The sequence below is a fragment of the Kryptolebias marmoratus genome, linkage group LG22, assembly GCF_001649575.2.
Source record: "Kryptolebias marmoratus isolate JLee-2015 linkage group LG22, ASM164957v2, whole genome shotgun sequence".
NCBI lineage: Eukaryota > Metazoa > Chordata > Actinopteri > Cyprinodontiformes > Rivulidae > Kryptolebias > Kryptolebias marmoratus.
This window is the reverse complement of record NC_051451.1, coordinates 24,942,039-24,958,213: the sequence shown is the minus strand read 5'-3', so window position 1 is coordinate 24,958,213 and position 16,175 is coordinate 24,942,039. Positions and strand designations below refer to the sequence as shown.

The 16,175-nt window shown below is 38.7% G+C and overlaps 1 protein-coding gene across 4 annotated transcripts in view; it reads left to right on the top strand.

Annotated features, from left to right (window-relative positions):
• The window catches only part of macrod2 (mono-ADP ribosylhydrolase 2), a 403,284-nt gene that overhangs the window by 304,102 nt on the left and 83,007 nt on the right, over nucleotides 1-16,175 (top strand). For all 4 annotated transcript variants that reach the window (XM_025005187.2, XM_017412992.3, XM_017412994.3 and 1 more), the window contains exon 7: nucleotides 5,820-5,850. In XM_025005187.2, coding sequence (XP_024860955.1) covers nucleotides 5,820-5,850 — 31 coding nt within the window. The remainder of the gene's footprint in view (nucleotides 1-5,819; nucleotides 5,851-16,175) is intronic.

The window sequence follows — 16,175 nt, the reverse complement described above, 5'->3', positions numbered from 1 at the left end:
ACCAGTCCATCCACAGATTATTTATTTTTGTCTTTCTCTGTTGCTTAGTGGTCAGTTCTTATAAAACTTATGAGCCGTCCTCAGATAGAAATGTAAAAAGTGCTCACTTCAGTGGTATTTTGTTTCTTTAAGTCATTGTAACACGTTTATTGGAAATCAGAGAGGTGTGTAATGAAAAACAAGATAATTCAACAAGAATGGACAATATTTGTACATTTGCTGTATTTATTATTTAAGCTCTTCTCACTTCAGCGTTGATTCTATTAAGTTGTTTGAGTGATCTGGCAGATCTGTAAGCATGAGTGAATTGTGTAAAAAAAGAATTAATGCGTCTGCTCATCATCCCTTTTGCTTTTAGAGTGAACGGTGGTTGATCAAGCATATAGGTTGTCATGGACCAATGAATCAAGCAGGCTTCACCTCAGTATCTGTTTGTACTGGCTCCACTGGCCTGAACCGTTCAAAGGCTGCAACAGTTACACCTTCCTTCTGCTCATCCATCCCACCGCTGTCATTGTTTGGCTGACCAACATGTAGCGGCCTGCCTTTCTGTCCCTGCAGCACAACATCCACTGCATGTGCAGATGGGATCAGTGCTGTGGAACTGAGTGTGATGACGGCAATCACCGAGCACCCTGATTTTCATTACATTCAAAAAGAGACAATTATGTCCAGCTACAATCTACCACTTCCCAGCTTCAGTCTGTTCCCGTGTGGGATTGAGATTTGTTTTTTATTAAAGTCAGGAAGGACTTGGGATAGTGTTGGTGAATTTTTCCTAAATAAGCTGCACTTTTTCACTTTACTCTGGAAAATAAAAAAAGGAACAAACACCTAGATTTAGAAACGAACATACAATATATCTTAAATATCTTCATGGTATTTAGACTGAAATTGCACAGTGACACTGTCACCTATAGTGTATACATTTAAACATTTCTCATCTCATTTACTAATACATTTTATTTGAAATAAGCCACTAAATCAGATATTGCTACAACAGACGAAGTTAAGATGGCTCTCATTTTTTAATATTACATATTTTACTTTATTTCAGTGTTTTTCTATCCTGCAACAAAATCCTAACAGTAAACTAGATCTGTGCTGATGTAAACAAAAACACTGTGAAAGTGCTGGTTGCAATTTCTTTGGGCTGAATTTTTATGTCACCCTTTTATTAGGTATTATTGAGAAGACTTGTTGGCAGTGCATTTCTACTTTTTATTGCTAACAAGACATTAAATTAATTCTGTTGTGGTTCTTTCATAGCAACAAGGATTCTTCCTCTCAGAGAAGCAGATGCATTGAGATTAAACTGAAAAGGCTCTTTCAGGCTGAGTATCATGGCCAGTGTGTTACTTTCTGCACAACCAGTTATGCAGAGTCCTTAGTGGGCAGCTATTATTGTGATAAAAGTTACTTTTAATCACGACAGATATGAAAACGGTTCGCGGGCCTTGGGCGATTAGGTGCCAGGTTTCTTATCCTTTACATTTCTCCATCCTCCATTTAGCGTAATGACACTCAAACAATCAGTGCTCACGTTAGAATATGGGCTGAGGTATTATGCTGAATAAAAGGGTTTTAATGCAATATTTAAATAATCCTGATCTGTAACCATGAAAGGCTCATCGCTGCATCAGCATGTAGCTGATCCGAGCAGAGAAACTAGGCATGACACACAAGCTTAAAAAACATTACAGTCGTCAACAAAGACTATTGTTTTGGATTCATTTTCAGATATTCTGGTGTAATTCCTTACTGTGGCAACACTGATGAATAATATTATCCTTATGGTTATATTTGCAAAGGGGGCTTCTCATGCTGCTGTGATTTATAAGCATAGATTCCATCTGCAAACAGGCTAGGAGGTCTCAGTCTACCGGGGCAGCATCCTGGGTCCAGTGCTATTTACTCAGCCAGCCGAGACCAAATGCTCCTCCGGCTGGATCCCTCAGTCACTGTAGCCATGCACGGTTTTCTTTCTACTCACCTATCTCCTCTCGGCTACTCTGCTGTGCATGCAGCATATGAAAATAAAGCACCTACAGCAGGACACTGCTGCATCTTCCTGCAGGTTGAGTTACTCTGTCACTTCCTGCCGCTTAACAAATGAGTAAAAACTGCAGGCTGTCGCTTTCACTGTAGAATAACAATGACTTAGTTTTATGAGCACTGTCTTCAGTAAACTAGCCTAATTAATTAATCAGTACATTAATTAACTGTAGTTCTGTGATTTTAAACTGTTAAGTCAGTTTATGTAAATATAGTTATAGTAAATATTATCAGTAAAACAAGACAACGATGTAACACAAGTATAGTTCTGCCAAAAATAAATAAATAAGCTAAAGCCACTCTACACTGTATTGTGATGCCTTTTGAGTTTGCAGAGTTGCTGAGAGAAAAGATGCTCCACTTTAAAGTGACGTGATAGATTAGGGAGGAGTCGCAGCAACAGAATAATTTCCCTGGTGACCAATTTCTGAACACTCGGTAAGCAAAGAAAATCAGCAACAAGCCCACATGTCAGACGAAGCCTTATGTTAGGGTGCAGGAGGACATGCTGACTCACTTCTAATGAGCAGCCAAAGATGGAAATAATAATTTAAACAAGGAATCGTAGGTCATGACTGTATATATACCACTGACTGTCCTAATTAACTCTCGACCTCGTACACAGTAAGCAGAAGTAAAGGCATGTATACAAAACTGCATCATTGGTGGCGCAATTTTAACAGAAAAGAAAGATAAGTGTATCTTAATTAGCTTTACGGTGCTGAGCGGGGCGGTTTCTTATTAAAACTGATATAGTTTGTTTTTGCAAGGTTTTGGTTTTGAGTCTGTCCTAACAGTTGATATGACTTTGATGTTTGCCTTTGAAAAACTTTGCAGTAATGTGATGCAATAAGGGATTTTACTGTCACCGCTCGTCTCATCCCTATACAAGCGTGCATTATTAAAGCAGGCATTCTTGCAGCAAAGTGCTACAATTCCCTGCTGTACTTGTGTGGTACGTCGCAGGAGCTAAACTTACTGTCAGGGTTTTAAAATCAAGTAGGTTTATTTATCAGTGAGGTAAATAAACAAGAGAAAGAAATTTAAACTTCCTTCAAGCACATGCACGCAGTTATTTTGTTCATGCAGGCTGTCTCTGGTCTTTTCTGCACGTTTTGGGTCATTCCTAAACTAGGGATTGATTTTTGGACGTGATAAGACACCTCCCTTCTGTTACCGAGTGATGGACAAGAATGTAAACATCTTAAGTGCTTAAAACTTTTAACGGTTCTCTTCACTTTTGGCAGTGAGCACCTTTTAAACATGTAAGTGCACGTGTCATGTTGTCTGATCCTGACAGCATTAGATGATTATCTGATGCATTTTCACACCAGTAAGATCAACAGCCTTTAATGAATTAGTCTGTAAACTAATGAAAAGAGTTAAATTGATTAAGCTGATGGTTTGTCATCTCCTCAGCCTGCGACACGTTAAAAAATTAGTTGACATCAGAGCAGATATTTAAGCTGAAGGGAGTGACATTGCAGACTTTCAGCTGAAATAGGATGACAATTTTGTCAGCTAAGGCTGACTGGAGGAACAGATAAAGACATCTTAACTAACGACTGAATTAGTTTTTCCTTCTCCTTGTTCTCACTTAAACTGTGGTACAATCTAAAGCTGCCATAATTTGCTGTGGCCTAATTTTCACTGATCCAAATGTTGATTTCTTGTAATTGGTTCATTTATTTATTTGTTTCCATATTTAGGTGTCATAAACTTTTAATCCTAACATGCTTTTCTGTCTTTGCCATGGGCAGAATTTGACTAAAAATCATTCTTCCATACTTCATCATCTGTGGTTTGTGTCAGACCCAGACAGTCAACTGGAAAGGTCAAAGCTTTGGTAAAAGATTTAAATCATCCCCCACACAAGAAAAATCTACCCTGACAGGCAGAACTTGAAAACTGGTATAAGAAAAAAAGAAAGGCAAACAGAGACTCCTTCCTCATCACTTACATCAAGGACAAACATCCAGATGTATTTCAAAATGAGTTCTAAGCCACCTTAAAATGTATATTTTTAACTATTTGCTGTTCTAACCTGAGAAATATGCTTACTTCCAACTGAAAACACATGAATATTTGTTTGTATTACTATTCCTAAATTACACACAGAGTCATGGATTTACCAGCTTTCTCTTTCATAATAATTGAGCTTTTCGCTCTGAAATGAAGTGCTCTTGGCACAGCTGCTAACAGCAGCATACTTCTAAATACAACTTGACAGGGTCAGTGTGGAAAAACAAACTGCCGGGCTCAGTTTTGGCAGTGGGAGATTTTGACATATGGGTGTTTTTCTTTGATACATCTCTAAGCTGGTTTGTTGTTTTGTATTCATCTAGTTGTGTGAGCTGCTAGTAAAATGTTTTTCGCTTATTTTATTTTTTTTTATTATTTAATTTCTTTCGTATTTTATTAATGTTGTGGCCACACCTTTTGATGAATGCAGGAACTGAGGCACGTATTCAGCTGCTTTCGAGGACAAATAGGACCTTTAAAAAAATCCTTTCTCTTTACTGTTTATTAATGTACTTAAAAAGATGAATGCGAAATGGGGAAGTGTACAGCGAGGCCTATGCATCATAATGTTTTAGCTCACAGAAGTAAAGAATAATGAAACTATTTTCAGCTATAAAGCCATGCTTGAGTAATACGTCTGCTGCAAAGTGCTACAAAGCAAGAACTATTACAAGGTGGTTACCTTTTTTTAATCTTTTTGGAAAAGACATCCATAAATATGTGTTGGTTTTTGCTCTTTATCTCATAAAATGTTCATGTTTAAGATTCTTTACATTATGTTTGTTTTGTTTTATAGATATGACATCTTGTTGTTGATAGTTATTTGGATAATGTCAGTTTCTGTAGATGTTTTAAACCTGGATTAATCATTCCCTGTGATGCATTAAAAAGCTTCCTCCTTAGCATGTCCTTGGTGTTAATGAAACTGTGCTGAGTCACTGTGGGCAATCTGCATCAACTTTACACAGAATGAAAGCTGCCTAGTTTCCCTTCTTGCAGTCTGAATGTATGGCATTAGAAACACGCTGAAGGAAACTTAGTGTTAGTTTGGGCTGCAGGCAACAGACAGAATCTGTCAGCCTCTATAATAAATTCATGTGTTGGAGAATATTTAGCAGCAACTACTGTACATGTACCTGCAAATTTACATGACTGTGATCCACTGTTTCCCTTTGGCAAAAACCAAATGAAGCTGGTATGGTTACTGAGCATTAATATTTGGTTAAATGACTGCAGATGAAATTTTGCATAACCATGTGCAGAAATGCCACGTATTCAGCTAAGTCAGACTTAAAATATTCATGAGAGATGAAAAGACAACAGGTAAAGTAAACGGTACGTGTATCGTACTGGGAGCTGGATTACTACTCACATTGTAGCTCTACATTAGCTTTGCAGGGGTTTGTGGGAGACATTCTGTAAATTGCTTCTCTTGGGAACAAGCAAGTGAAACAATAGAGGTAAACAGCCAAAATCCAAAGGTAAACAGATCATGTTCTGCAGTGACTACACAGACATGAAATATGCAGACACACAACTGATAAGGTCTGAATTCCTCTGCTGCAGATGTCACCAGAGTTTGTTTGAAAATGATTACTGTTATTTTGCAGTGAATGAAAAATAACATCATGTGCATACATTACTTACTTCACAAGCTTGTTTTAATAAAAATGACAGTTTTGTTGCTTTTTTTCCACTGAGGTTGTATGATCACAGTTTAATTTCTTTATTTTTTCTTACAGGCCTTCCCATGTATTTCCACAGGCATCTATGGTAAGTTTAATCTTTCATTTTTTTTTTTTCAAAACATTTCATGAACCGCTTTAATTAAACACTCAAAGTAATAATTGGACGTACTTTTGAAGTCAACCTGATTAAAGATGGCTGCCACAACCACCTGATCTTTGAAATAAACACAAAAATTGCTCTAATGTAGTCAATTTTTTACAGATATTGTGTTAAAATTTGGTGCATTAGGAACAGACTGATCCCCAACAGGTACTCTGTTCAAGATGTGCACTACAGCCAACTGAAAAACTCAAAAATGGTTATAATTTAGTCAATTTTACAGATAATGTGCTAAAATTTGGTGCGGTCATTCACAACACATACTCCAAAAGCTACCAATTGCACAACATCTTTGCTGAAACCTTTAGAATTAACTGTTTGCAAAGTAATCACTGAATATACATCCATAAGTGACTTTTTGAGTCTAACCAATTCAAGATGGCTACCACAGCTAATAGGCCAACACAGAGCTGTCATTTACAACGATATTCCTCATAATGTTATTTTCAAACTTTAACCAAAACAACTTCAACTCTGTTATTTCTCATCATAAGATGATCCTAATCTTAGAAACTCTAACATGAAAAGGGTGATATGAATTCCTTCAAGGAATGCTTTGTCTTTAATTTTTAGTTCTTGTAATTTTTTCCTTGTCATTTTACAGTAACAATCTCCACACATTCATCCTGCGAATATCTTTTTAGCAAAGTCAGTAAATATTTCAGTCATCACATTAAACTGTGAGAAATTCACATTATATACAGAGACACAGTTTTGATGAAGGTTAACAAAATAAAAACCCTGAACATTGCTTTCGCTCCCTCATGGGGCCAAGCTAAATGTGCTGCAAGGCAACGCTGGAAAAGAGTTGCTTGTTGCACTTAAAGTCACTTGTACAAAGTCATTCAAAACACATTAAACATAAACAAAAATAGGAGTTTTGATTCCAAACCATGTTTTATGCAAAAGCGAAGTGTTGGTGCTGTGACTGTATGGAAAATTCTAATTTCGTTTGCTGAGAATATTTTTACCAGCATATAGTTTATGCCATGAATTAAATTAGAGTACAGCTCCAATAGTCACAGCAGGTGCCAAATGTGTAAAGTATAATTAACATGCTAATTTCCATTGTCTGTAGCTGACAATTAGCAGCAAAGTAGTTCCATTAAAGAGTCACAACTTTGGTAAACTTGAGCACAGTTTCAAATAAACAAACTGCTTGTTTTGTGCAGCAGTGTGTGTTGCTGTTACTGAATTAAAAGCCACTGTAAACCACCTCATCAGTGTCATACATCTGTAGTTTTTAAAGCACATATCTCAAAATACTTTAAGTGTTTCTAATCACTTTGACGTCATATGAAAGCCAAGAAAATTTAAGACATCAAAAAATAAAATGCGGTAGTGGAAATGGTGCAAAAATGTTTCTATGTTCCAGTATTTAAATGTGCGAGGAGGAGGACATTGCTTCTGTGCTCGAAATAAAACAAATAAAAATTGCTTCTATCTATTTAGTTCAAAGGTGATTGTTTCATTTTACATTTTGTGAACTTTTGCAAGTTCACAAAATGTTAATTTCTATGTACTTTTTTGAAAAAGAAAAGAAAAAACTGTTTTATATTGGATGACGTGCTGAGAGTCATCGGTGCTGTTGTGTTGAGATTCTTTTTGTAATATCGACCTAATTTCTCTTGCAACTTTGTTAGTGTGGGTGCGAGAGTTTATTTTTCACTGCTGCTTGTTTTTGGTTTAACAAGGTCTCTTCAAACATCGATGGTGTAAATGAGCACAGCCACAGCTGAGATATTTTGAGTGTGCTTTTAAGTACCTGATAGGGACATTTGTATGAAGGCATTTCAAGCTGTTTTGCAAACTGAAAATGAAGTATTAACAGTCCCACATTTTTATTTTTTTCCAAATCTGCCATCAAACAAACAGATGGCTTTGCTTAAGCAAGTTTGTTTGCAAACTACTTTTGAATAATAGGTTAAAATCAGTGACAGTTCTCCACCTGATATGTGGTTTGCAGAGATTTTTGGCCACATGTGTTTTTTTGGAACTTGAGCCACACATGAAAAATCACAAGATGCAACCGTAACAGATCGGTTTTATATAAAATCCCAGAATGAGATTGTAATTATATAGGCCTGGTTCATTGTTTAAGTTGTTTGGCAGTGAAGCAATGATGTCAGCATTTGTCTGCAGGTGTTCAGTTGTCTGATTTAAAAACATCTCGTGAACCACTGGATGGATTTTAATGAAACTTTCAAAATATACAAAAATGGCTAAAAATCAATAACCTTTACAGATATTGAGCTAACATTTGGTCCAGTAGTAGATGGACCATGTGTTGCACATGATGTAAGTGCAACACATTGGATGATGTACATTTACTCCAAATTAACTTTTGTAGTCAACTAGAATTAAGATGGTCGCCACAGCTAATCAACCTTAGCCCACACAAAAATGGCTAAACCAGAGCTAGAGCTAAAACTTGATGTGGTAGTAACTGAGAGTTGGTTACAACACGTACTCTGAGTGCTAATAGATCAGGTGAAATATTGCAATATTTGCATACGAGTGTGCATAATGTTCTTTTTACCAAATAGCTGTAACTCCGTAATTTTTAGAATAAGATGATTTTAGTTTTAAACTCTGGCATGACTGGCAGTGAGCAGCATGCATTTCTTCAAGGAATCTTAGGTTGTTAAATTGTTTTTAGTTTTGATTCCATCCTTGATTTGTAAGTATTTGTTCAAACCAAGAAAAAAAACAAAAAACAATAAAGTAATTCATCTGTCTCTGGGGGGGCAACACAAGATCCTTCGTCAACAGACAAAGAGATCCTACATCTGCTTGAGATTGCTATTTTCTCTAAATAGTCATAACAAAGTGAAGCAATTTCCAAGCTAAGCCATCACCCTTCCTCCTTTATTAAAGCTGCACCATAACTAACTGGCAGCTGTCACCAAGGGACACTGAATTACTAAACGCAAAGGAGCACTGATTACACAGCCTGACAGACTTTGGCAGTGCTCATTAAACCAGCTGAAAGTTCCCTGAATGTAAATAGCTACAAGATGTTCCAGGCAGCCATGCATCCCAATGCAGTGTTTTATATATACTTGTTAGTGAAGACCCGTAGAGAAAGTGTTTAGAAATGACAAGGTTTTTATACCTTTATGTTCTTTACGTGGATAGAATAGTTTCTTCAAAGGGTATTTTTGAACCTTTTTGAACGCTGTTGTTTCTTTTGTGCATCCTGGTTATGCACACATATAAAACAAGAAATATTACGGAAATATTATGAATGTTGTCGGTGGATTATTTGATATTACCCAAACGCTAGTTTTAGTTCCAAACGTAAAATAAAATGCTCATTATCTCAAATGATCAATGAAACAGAATACCAAAGGATGGCTTTAATATTTGCAAGGTAATGTAGATCCGCTGTTTGAACGCAGAGGGCTTTGTAGTGTGTGCAGAAAAAAATAGGATGGTATTTTGTACTGTATGCTGCTGCTGCTGACGAGGCCACAACTTATTGCTGTTTATTGTGGTAGTGTGTGCTGCATCACCAGTGGGAGTCTGTCATAGCACTCTACCAGGAGCCCCCTCACATCAAAGAGATAGTCTGTGCAGAGCCAAGCATGCAGTGGTGGGGAGGAATTAAACAGCCTGTTCAATAAATAAACAGCTTAGCGCTTCCCATAACTGCATCTCCACAGAACAATACAGCTGATTAAGACTAAAGATCTTCACTCAGCAGAGGGCAAATAGAGGAGGGACTTGGAAAAGAACTGGGGTACGCAGCATTACTGTGCTGTGATGTTGTTCTCTGACTCCTCGCTGTGCCCCCAGAGTACTGCTATATTCTGAAAGAGGCCCTGCTCTCTTGTCAGGAGGTTTGACATTTTATGTACATTTTAGATAACCTTTAAGGTCAGCTTCCATCCCGGCAATGTAAACAAAAGCTTTTTAGAGTGCGAGTCACATCCCCCTCATCTCTTTCCCTGTGTGTGTTCCTTTTTTATCTGCCTCTGAAGAATGCACAGAGCTATAGCTGTCCTTTTATAAATATGAGAGCCAAGCAACAACTGATACACATGTGGTTGTCCCATTTATACACTTGAAATGGGGCTGAAAAGAAAATCCTGGTCCTCTACATTTTGACAAAGAGAAATTAGGAACAAGTTATCCAAGGCTATTGTGTGATGAGAAAACCAGAATTGTCAGGAAAGCTAATGCTAATTGACACTCTCTGTCACGCCTCCATATTCCGGAGGACTCAGTCAGCACTGACAGATGATGGCGGTACAGGGAGGTTGGGTGTAGTAAGGGAGCGCAGGTCGTACCTTAGACGCTTGGAAAGAAAAATGAGGGCTCACACTGCGCTGACAGTCCAATCCCTCAGTCCGGCCCATTAGCCACAACAGAATTTCTGCACAGATAGTGTGTCGGAGGTACCACCCATAAACAAACTGGTGCCCACGGTGGGCCACGAGGTCACCCAGCATGATAGAGGTTATTAAGTGCTGCTTCTGTTTGTACATCAATCACAGCCGTACAAGTCGGGTTTAAATGGATTATTCCGTCCAAGGAGAAGACACCTCTCAATGTCTCACAGCATAAGCGCCAAGAGTCCAACTGCCTCGACTTACAGAGGTCATGTTTTCTTTCAGTACCCCTTTATTTTCTGTCCTCCCACTAATACATTTTCATGTCTCTTGTGATATTTTTTTTTCTCTGACACATCTTTCTCACACACATATCAGACACACAAGGATAGCCACATGCATAAAAATCCCATTTTAAGATGCACTGTGGACAATTTACCTTGTGAAGTGCACATGTGACCTGGCACTAAAAGAGCCCTTTCCAGCAGCCTTGTAAATATAGATGCAATTTAAAAGATGTCTGCTAAGATTAATCTTTGCATGGAGCAAGAGACTCATTGGTGTGATGTGAAAAGAAGGACAGGAAGAATATGTCTACTGTTAGTTTGACAGATATCCTTGCAGGCATGCATTTATAACACTATCAAAACAATCACAGGTGCTCTGTTCAGCTATGCAGCTGCTCTACTTTGGACGAATATTTCCCTGTTTACTGCTAGCCTTCCACCTTTGACACATCTGTCTCTGTGACAGATCTGAGGTTTGTTGACAAAGGAGTTTTAGAACCAACTGGGGGCTGAAGGAGATATGCGGATGTAATCCACCCAAGCTCTACCGGTATGTCCATACTGCTGCGCTGTCCAGATCAAAGGTGTTGAACAGCAAAGATTTTTTTTTTTCCTCCAGCCAGCATCATGCTCTGGTTCTCTTCATCCCCTTCTAGGATTAGGAAGCTTGGAGACATTCATGGCACCTTATCTCTTAACAGTGATGGCTTGCAGCTAGCTTGCTAGAGATGGCCTGGGAAAGTTACCCCTTTTCTTAAAACCTCGGATTTACTACATGGAGCTTATTCCAGCTGGGATGGGAATTTCAAGGTACATTGGAGCAATATTCTGTATCAGTGGGCAGCAGAGTGTGTGCACAGAGGGAACAGGAACTCTGTAGCCTATTTAACTGAGTCACCCAGTGTGTTTTGTGCTAAACACTTGCTTTGCTCTACCATTTTTATGGATGACAAGCCAAATGTAAAAATACTTTCCACCAACACGACAATAAATTTAGGCTTTAGCAAAACTTGGTTGACCACTTAACTTTTGCATATTGTTCGGTGTTAAAAATGTTTTTAAAAAGTAAATGAGAAAGAGCTAATTTTAGCATTTAGGACAGAGCCTGACTTCACCTTTATGGAATTCTTCCAAGGAAGGTCATCATCTCTTGTGCCATAGAGACTGCTTTCTGTCTTCCCCCGTTTTTTTCCTGCCTCTCTTCCTCATGAAGCAGCTTCCCATCTCTCTTTGTCTCTGTAACCTTCTGCAAAGTCGGTCACAGCCCTCCTGTCGTGTTCCAGTGTTGGTGTAGGAGCTGCTCCAGGCCATTTGACACCCATGCTTTGGCGTATAGAGACCTGGGGCGCTACTCTGTCCTCCACCCCGGGTCAACTTGCCTCTCCTCTGAGCCCTGATGGGGTGACAACCCTGTTTCCCAGCTCACTTTCCAGATGAACACGCAGCACTGCTGCCCTCAACTAGAGCAGCCCTTAACTGTACTGCCTTCACTTAATGATTTCCTGCTGCTGCCCAAACCACAACCAACTAATCAGGATTGTATTATACTGTGTCTTACTTGGTACACTTCCTGTTCACTACACAAAGGGTTTTCCCAGAAGGAGGACAGTAATATTGTCAATGCTTATAATTGTTATATTACAAATAGCAGCAAAAAAAAGCAAGCCAAACTTTACAAGAGTTTTCCAAAGCCTGCAAATAACAAAGTCAGTAAAAACTTTATTGATCCCTGCTGTGAAACTGTTTTGTTACAGTTGTTCAAGCAACTGTCAAAACTGGAGAGATGAAAAATAAATAAATAAAAATTGAATTGTCATAACAGCATTAATACCAAATACTGAATGGAAATAAAATTATGCAAGGATTAATGTGTGAGTTAAAATTATATGTTAGCATACTGTTTGCACTTGTTTTCAAAATGACAAGTGTTGACACATGAACTTGATCAGCCACAACTGTGAAGAAGTCGAGTGGAACCCGTAACACACTTTGTGTCTCAAGAGGAGGAAAAAAAATGTGCTTGGAGTTTTTGAGTAAAAATTAATATGTTCAACAAACCTAGATCCCATTCAGTGATCCTAAAAAAGAAAAACAAAACTGAAACAGCAGGCTGCTGTGTTCTCTTCATAATGTAAGCCCACTCAGAAAGAACAAACTGGTGTGATTTGCAATTTGGGCCTACAGTCTACCCAAATATTTGTAAACAACTTATATAACAGATATGCATTTCTATAAATTTTTATAACAAACGTGTTTATCTTGAAGACAGTGTTTTTGCCGAATCAGAGGATGGAAAAACACTGAAACCACACATTTTTAAAAAATAACCTTAAATGTAAAGTTGAAGTAAAGTCTGAATTTGAAATAGCTTTTGTGCAGACAAATGTTAAAGCAACTTGTTTAGGCTAAAACAAGTAGTCACTGTGCACATTTGCTAATTTTGCAAAATATAAAATTATATTTCTGAAAATTCAGCTAAAATTTTGTGGAAATGTTTTTTCAAATGGCCATATTGTAATCTTCTCAGGTCATTTTCAGTGAATACGTTGTGAGAACTAAAGCTGCAACACTCCTGACTGTTTGATGCAAACATTATGTACTTTATTCATGGACGTGCAGCTATAACCCTTTGTTTACATGGCACATGCCATAGATTTTCCTCAGCTTCCTCTCAGGATACTGTGCTCTCACTGGTGATAAAGCAAAGAAGCCTTCAGCAGAAATAACACTTCACCACCTGAGCCCTCATCAGTGGCGCTGCACTGCACAGATCCCATCAGTGCGCCTCACTAAGACAAATCTCCCTTAGCCAGCCATATTTTCTGCACAGGAGAGTTGCGAGCCAACAGGAGCGGAGACCCTGGAGGGCCCACCATCACTGCCCCTGACGCTAGCTTCTCTCCACTTGACAGATTGGCTTCTCATCCAGGAAAACTGAGAACGAGGTGGTGAAGGGCAAAAATGTTGGCGTGTCACTGAGTTTCTGCATTTTTGTGCGTACTCCAGCAGTTAAAAACAACTCTGTTCACTCTGTGTTTTCTGGAGATCTTTTAGAAAGTGGATTGTGTCAACAGAGCCACTGATGGTTTGTGTTTTGTAGGGCTAGGAGTGGTGGAATTTAGGGTTTAGAGTATTTTGTTTTACGTGGTAATCTCTGTATACTTGGCCGAGATATGAATAGACAGAGAGGCGAAGAAGAGGACAAGTGAGGAAAGTTTAAAGAAGCATGATGAGAGAAAGCAGATGATCTTCTTGAACTTTGTGCTGCTGATGTTGCTGTACAGTAGGGTTCTCCGTTTCGGCCACTGCTAGGTCTGCTGATACTTTTGTTTTTTTAAACTTTTCTTCCAATTCTCTTCATGTCATCTCTTTTCCAGTCCACTTCAAGTGTATCATTCCTTTTCCCTGTTATCTTTTTCATTAGCCCTCTGGCTCACCTCTTTTCACCTCTCTTACTCCCCTTTCAGCTCTGCTATGATTAATAGGTATAGTTATCAAATCAATAGAGCATTTGTAGAAACCCCACACTGAATAGATTAAATGTTCTCCGTGCCACCAGCTCACTTCAGGTGACCAGAAGGAGTTATTATGACTAAGAACACTTTAGTTTGAATTTTAAATTGCTGCGTTCATATTTAAGGTGTCTTAGTCAGCACACAAAGGCAGGTACTTACTTTCTAAATACGCACATATTTTTTGTTTAATGCGTATTTGTGCTTCTGACACCACTTTAGTGCGTGCTCTTTTAAACAGCTGGTCCTATCTCCCCAAAACTATTTTCCTCAGCTTTTCTGTCTTCTGCACATCTGTTTGCGTATGTTACTTGATGTGTGAGTCGGAGTGTTGGTACACCTGCACAGGTGTGGAAACAGTTTCTCAAAAGGAAGCATCAGCAGAAAAGGTGATATCACTGAAAAGGTTAAGTGCGCTTGCGAGACAAGAGGAATCAGGTGACTTGCAAATTTGGCATTCAGGATTAATTTCTGAGTGAACAGCTCTTGGGACACTTTTTGAGGGACTGGAGCTGTGAGCAGACCTTGTACCGTCTACAGATGCTGCATAACGCAGCCATAGGAGCAGACTGACTGTCATTGCCGGCTGGTATGCAGCTCACATCCTGCTTCACCCTGAGCTTGAACAGGATCTCAGCTATGGCTTGGCAGCACCTCAGCCCCTCTCCTCTCATCAGTGTAACTCGGCCACTCCTGTCAAGCTGGGAAAGAGGAGGAGAAGAAAAACAGAAAAAAAATACAGACACATCAGGCGCAGTCAGATAGTTGAAGGTGGTGGGGATAAAACTACACCCTGTTTTGCCCGTTAAGGCAGTTGATTTAGAGAATTTAAGGAGTATTTATTGAGTGGCTTTGACAGGATTTGGAGATGAAAGAATTCAGAAAGTGTTCGGCTGGATCTTAGGATGTTTTCATTTTTTTAACACTCAAGTGGAAGGATAGGTCACTGTGGTACTTGTTAGATTGTTTCATAAGGTCATACAGTTATGTCAATGACTGAGGTGAGGAAAAAATATTTGAAAATGTGAACCATGTAATAACCGGTAGCTTACAACTGTGGCCTGGCCCTTGTATCAGTTAATGCGGGTTGAAATTGAGGTCTTGATCTGTGTCGTTAGACGAAGACACTGTCTGCTCCGACCTGTCGTCCCTTTTGGAGGTCAGGGGTTTCTAAATACAGGCACGTCTAGTTTTAAATCCTCTACTGGGTCACTTTGATTGAAGAAATGGGCCAAGTTTGTTTGTTGGCTTCTGGTCTGAAATTTGTAACAGGTCATGTGTTGCTAAGGTTGTTCTTGTAGGGCAGCCTCTAACTACCTTGAGGATTTGTGCAGAAGCTTTGGGGTAAATTGCTTGAATCAGTGTTTGTGAAGGCACAGACAACCGCACTCAAATAAACTGCCTGCCCAAAGAAAGTGTAACTTGTAGCACTGTAGCATCATTTTAGTGAGTTTAAATAATTTTACCACATTTATTTCTGTCCAGAGTTGCATTAGGTTTTGTGAAGGTTTTGTATAGACAATGAGAGAGTCAGAGCATGAAGTAAAATCCTCTTCAAAGCATCTCAATGATTTTCAGTCGCGTTAACGCCTGTAGTCATTGGTCTGTGTGTGAAAGTGATGACTCATGCTCCCTGAACTATTCATTAACAATTTAAGTCTGGTGATTCTGTTGTTGCCTTGGAATATGTCTGTGTTAGAAGGGAAAATGAGAATAAAAAGAAGAACCTTTTACTGAGTGAAGGTTTTATGGGCAAACATTTTTATTGACAACATGAATGTTGTCTGACCAAATGCAGCATTCCTCGAACATAATGTTTACCCCACAGGCTTGTCTGCTATGACCAAAACTTGATGGATCCATGACTTCATCTGCCAGACTTCTGGCCTTAATGCTCCCATCATTCTGCAAAAGAGGAAAACCTATACTCGGAACAAATCATCTTCATCTTTGGCTCTTAAGTCCAGTCTTTAGCTCCCCCACCGCCCAAAATAATTATTTTTTTATATTATTTTCACTACTATAAACATTACTTTGAGTTCTACTGTGGATTTTATTTTACCAAGAGTTGAAGTGATCTCAGACCATAATCATGCAGGATTTTTTTTATTTAAAAA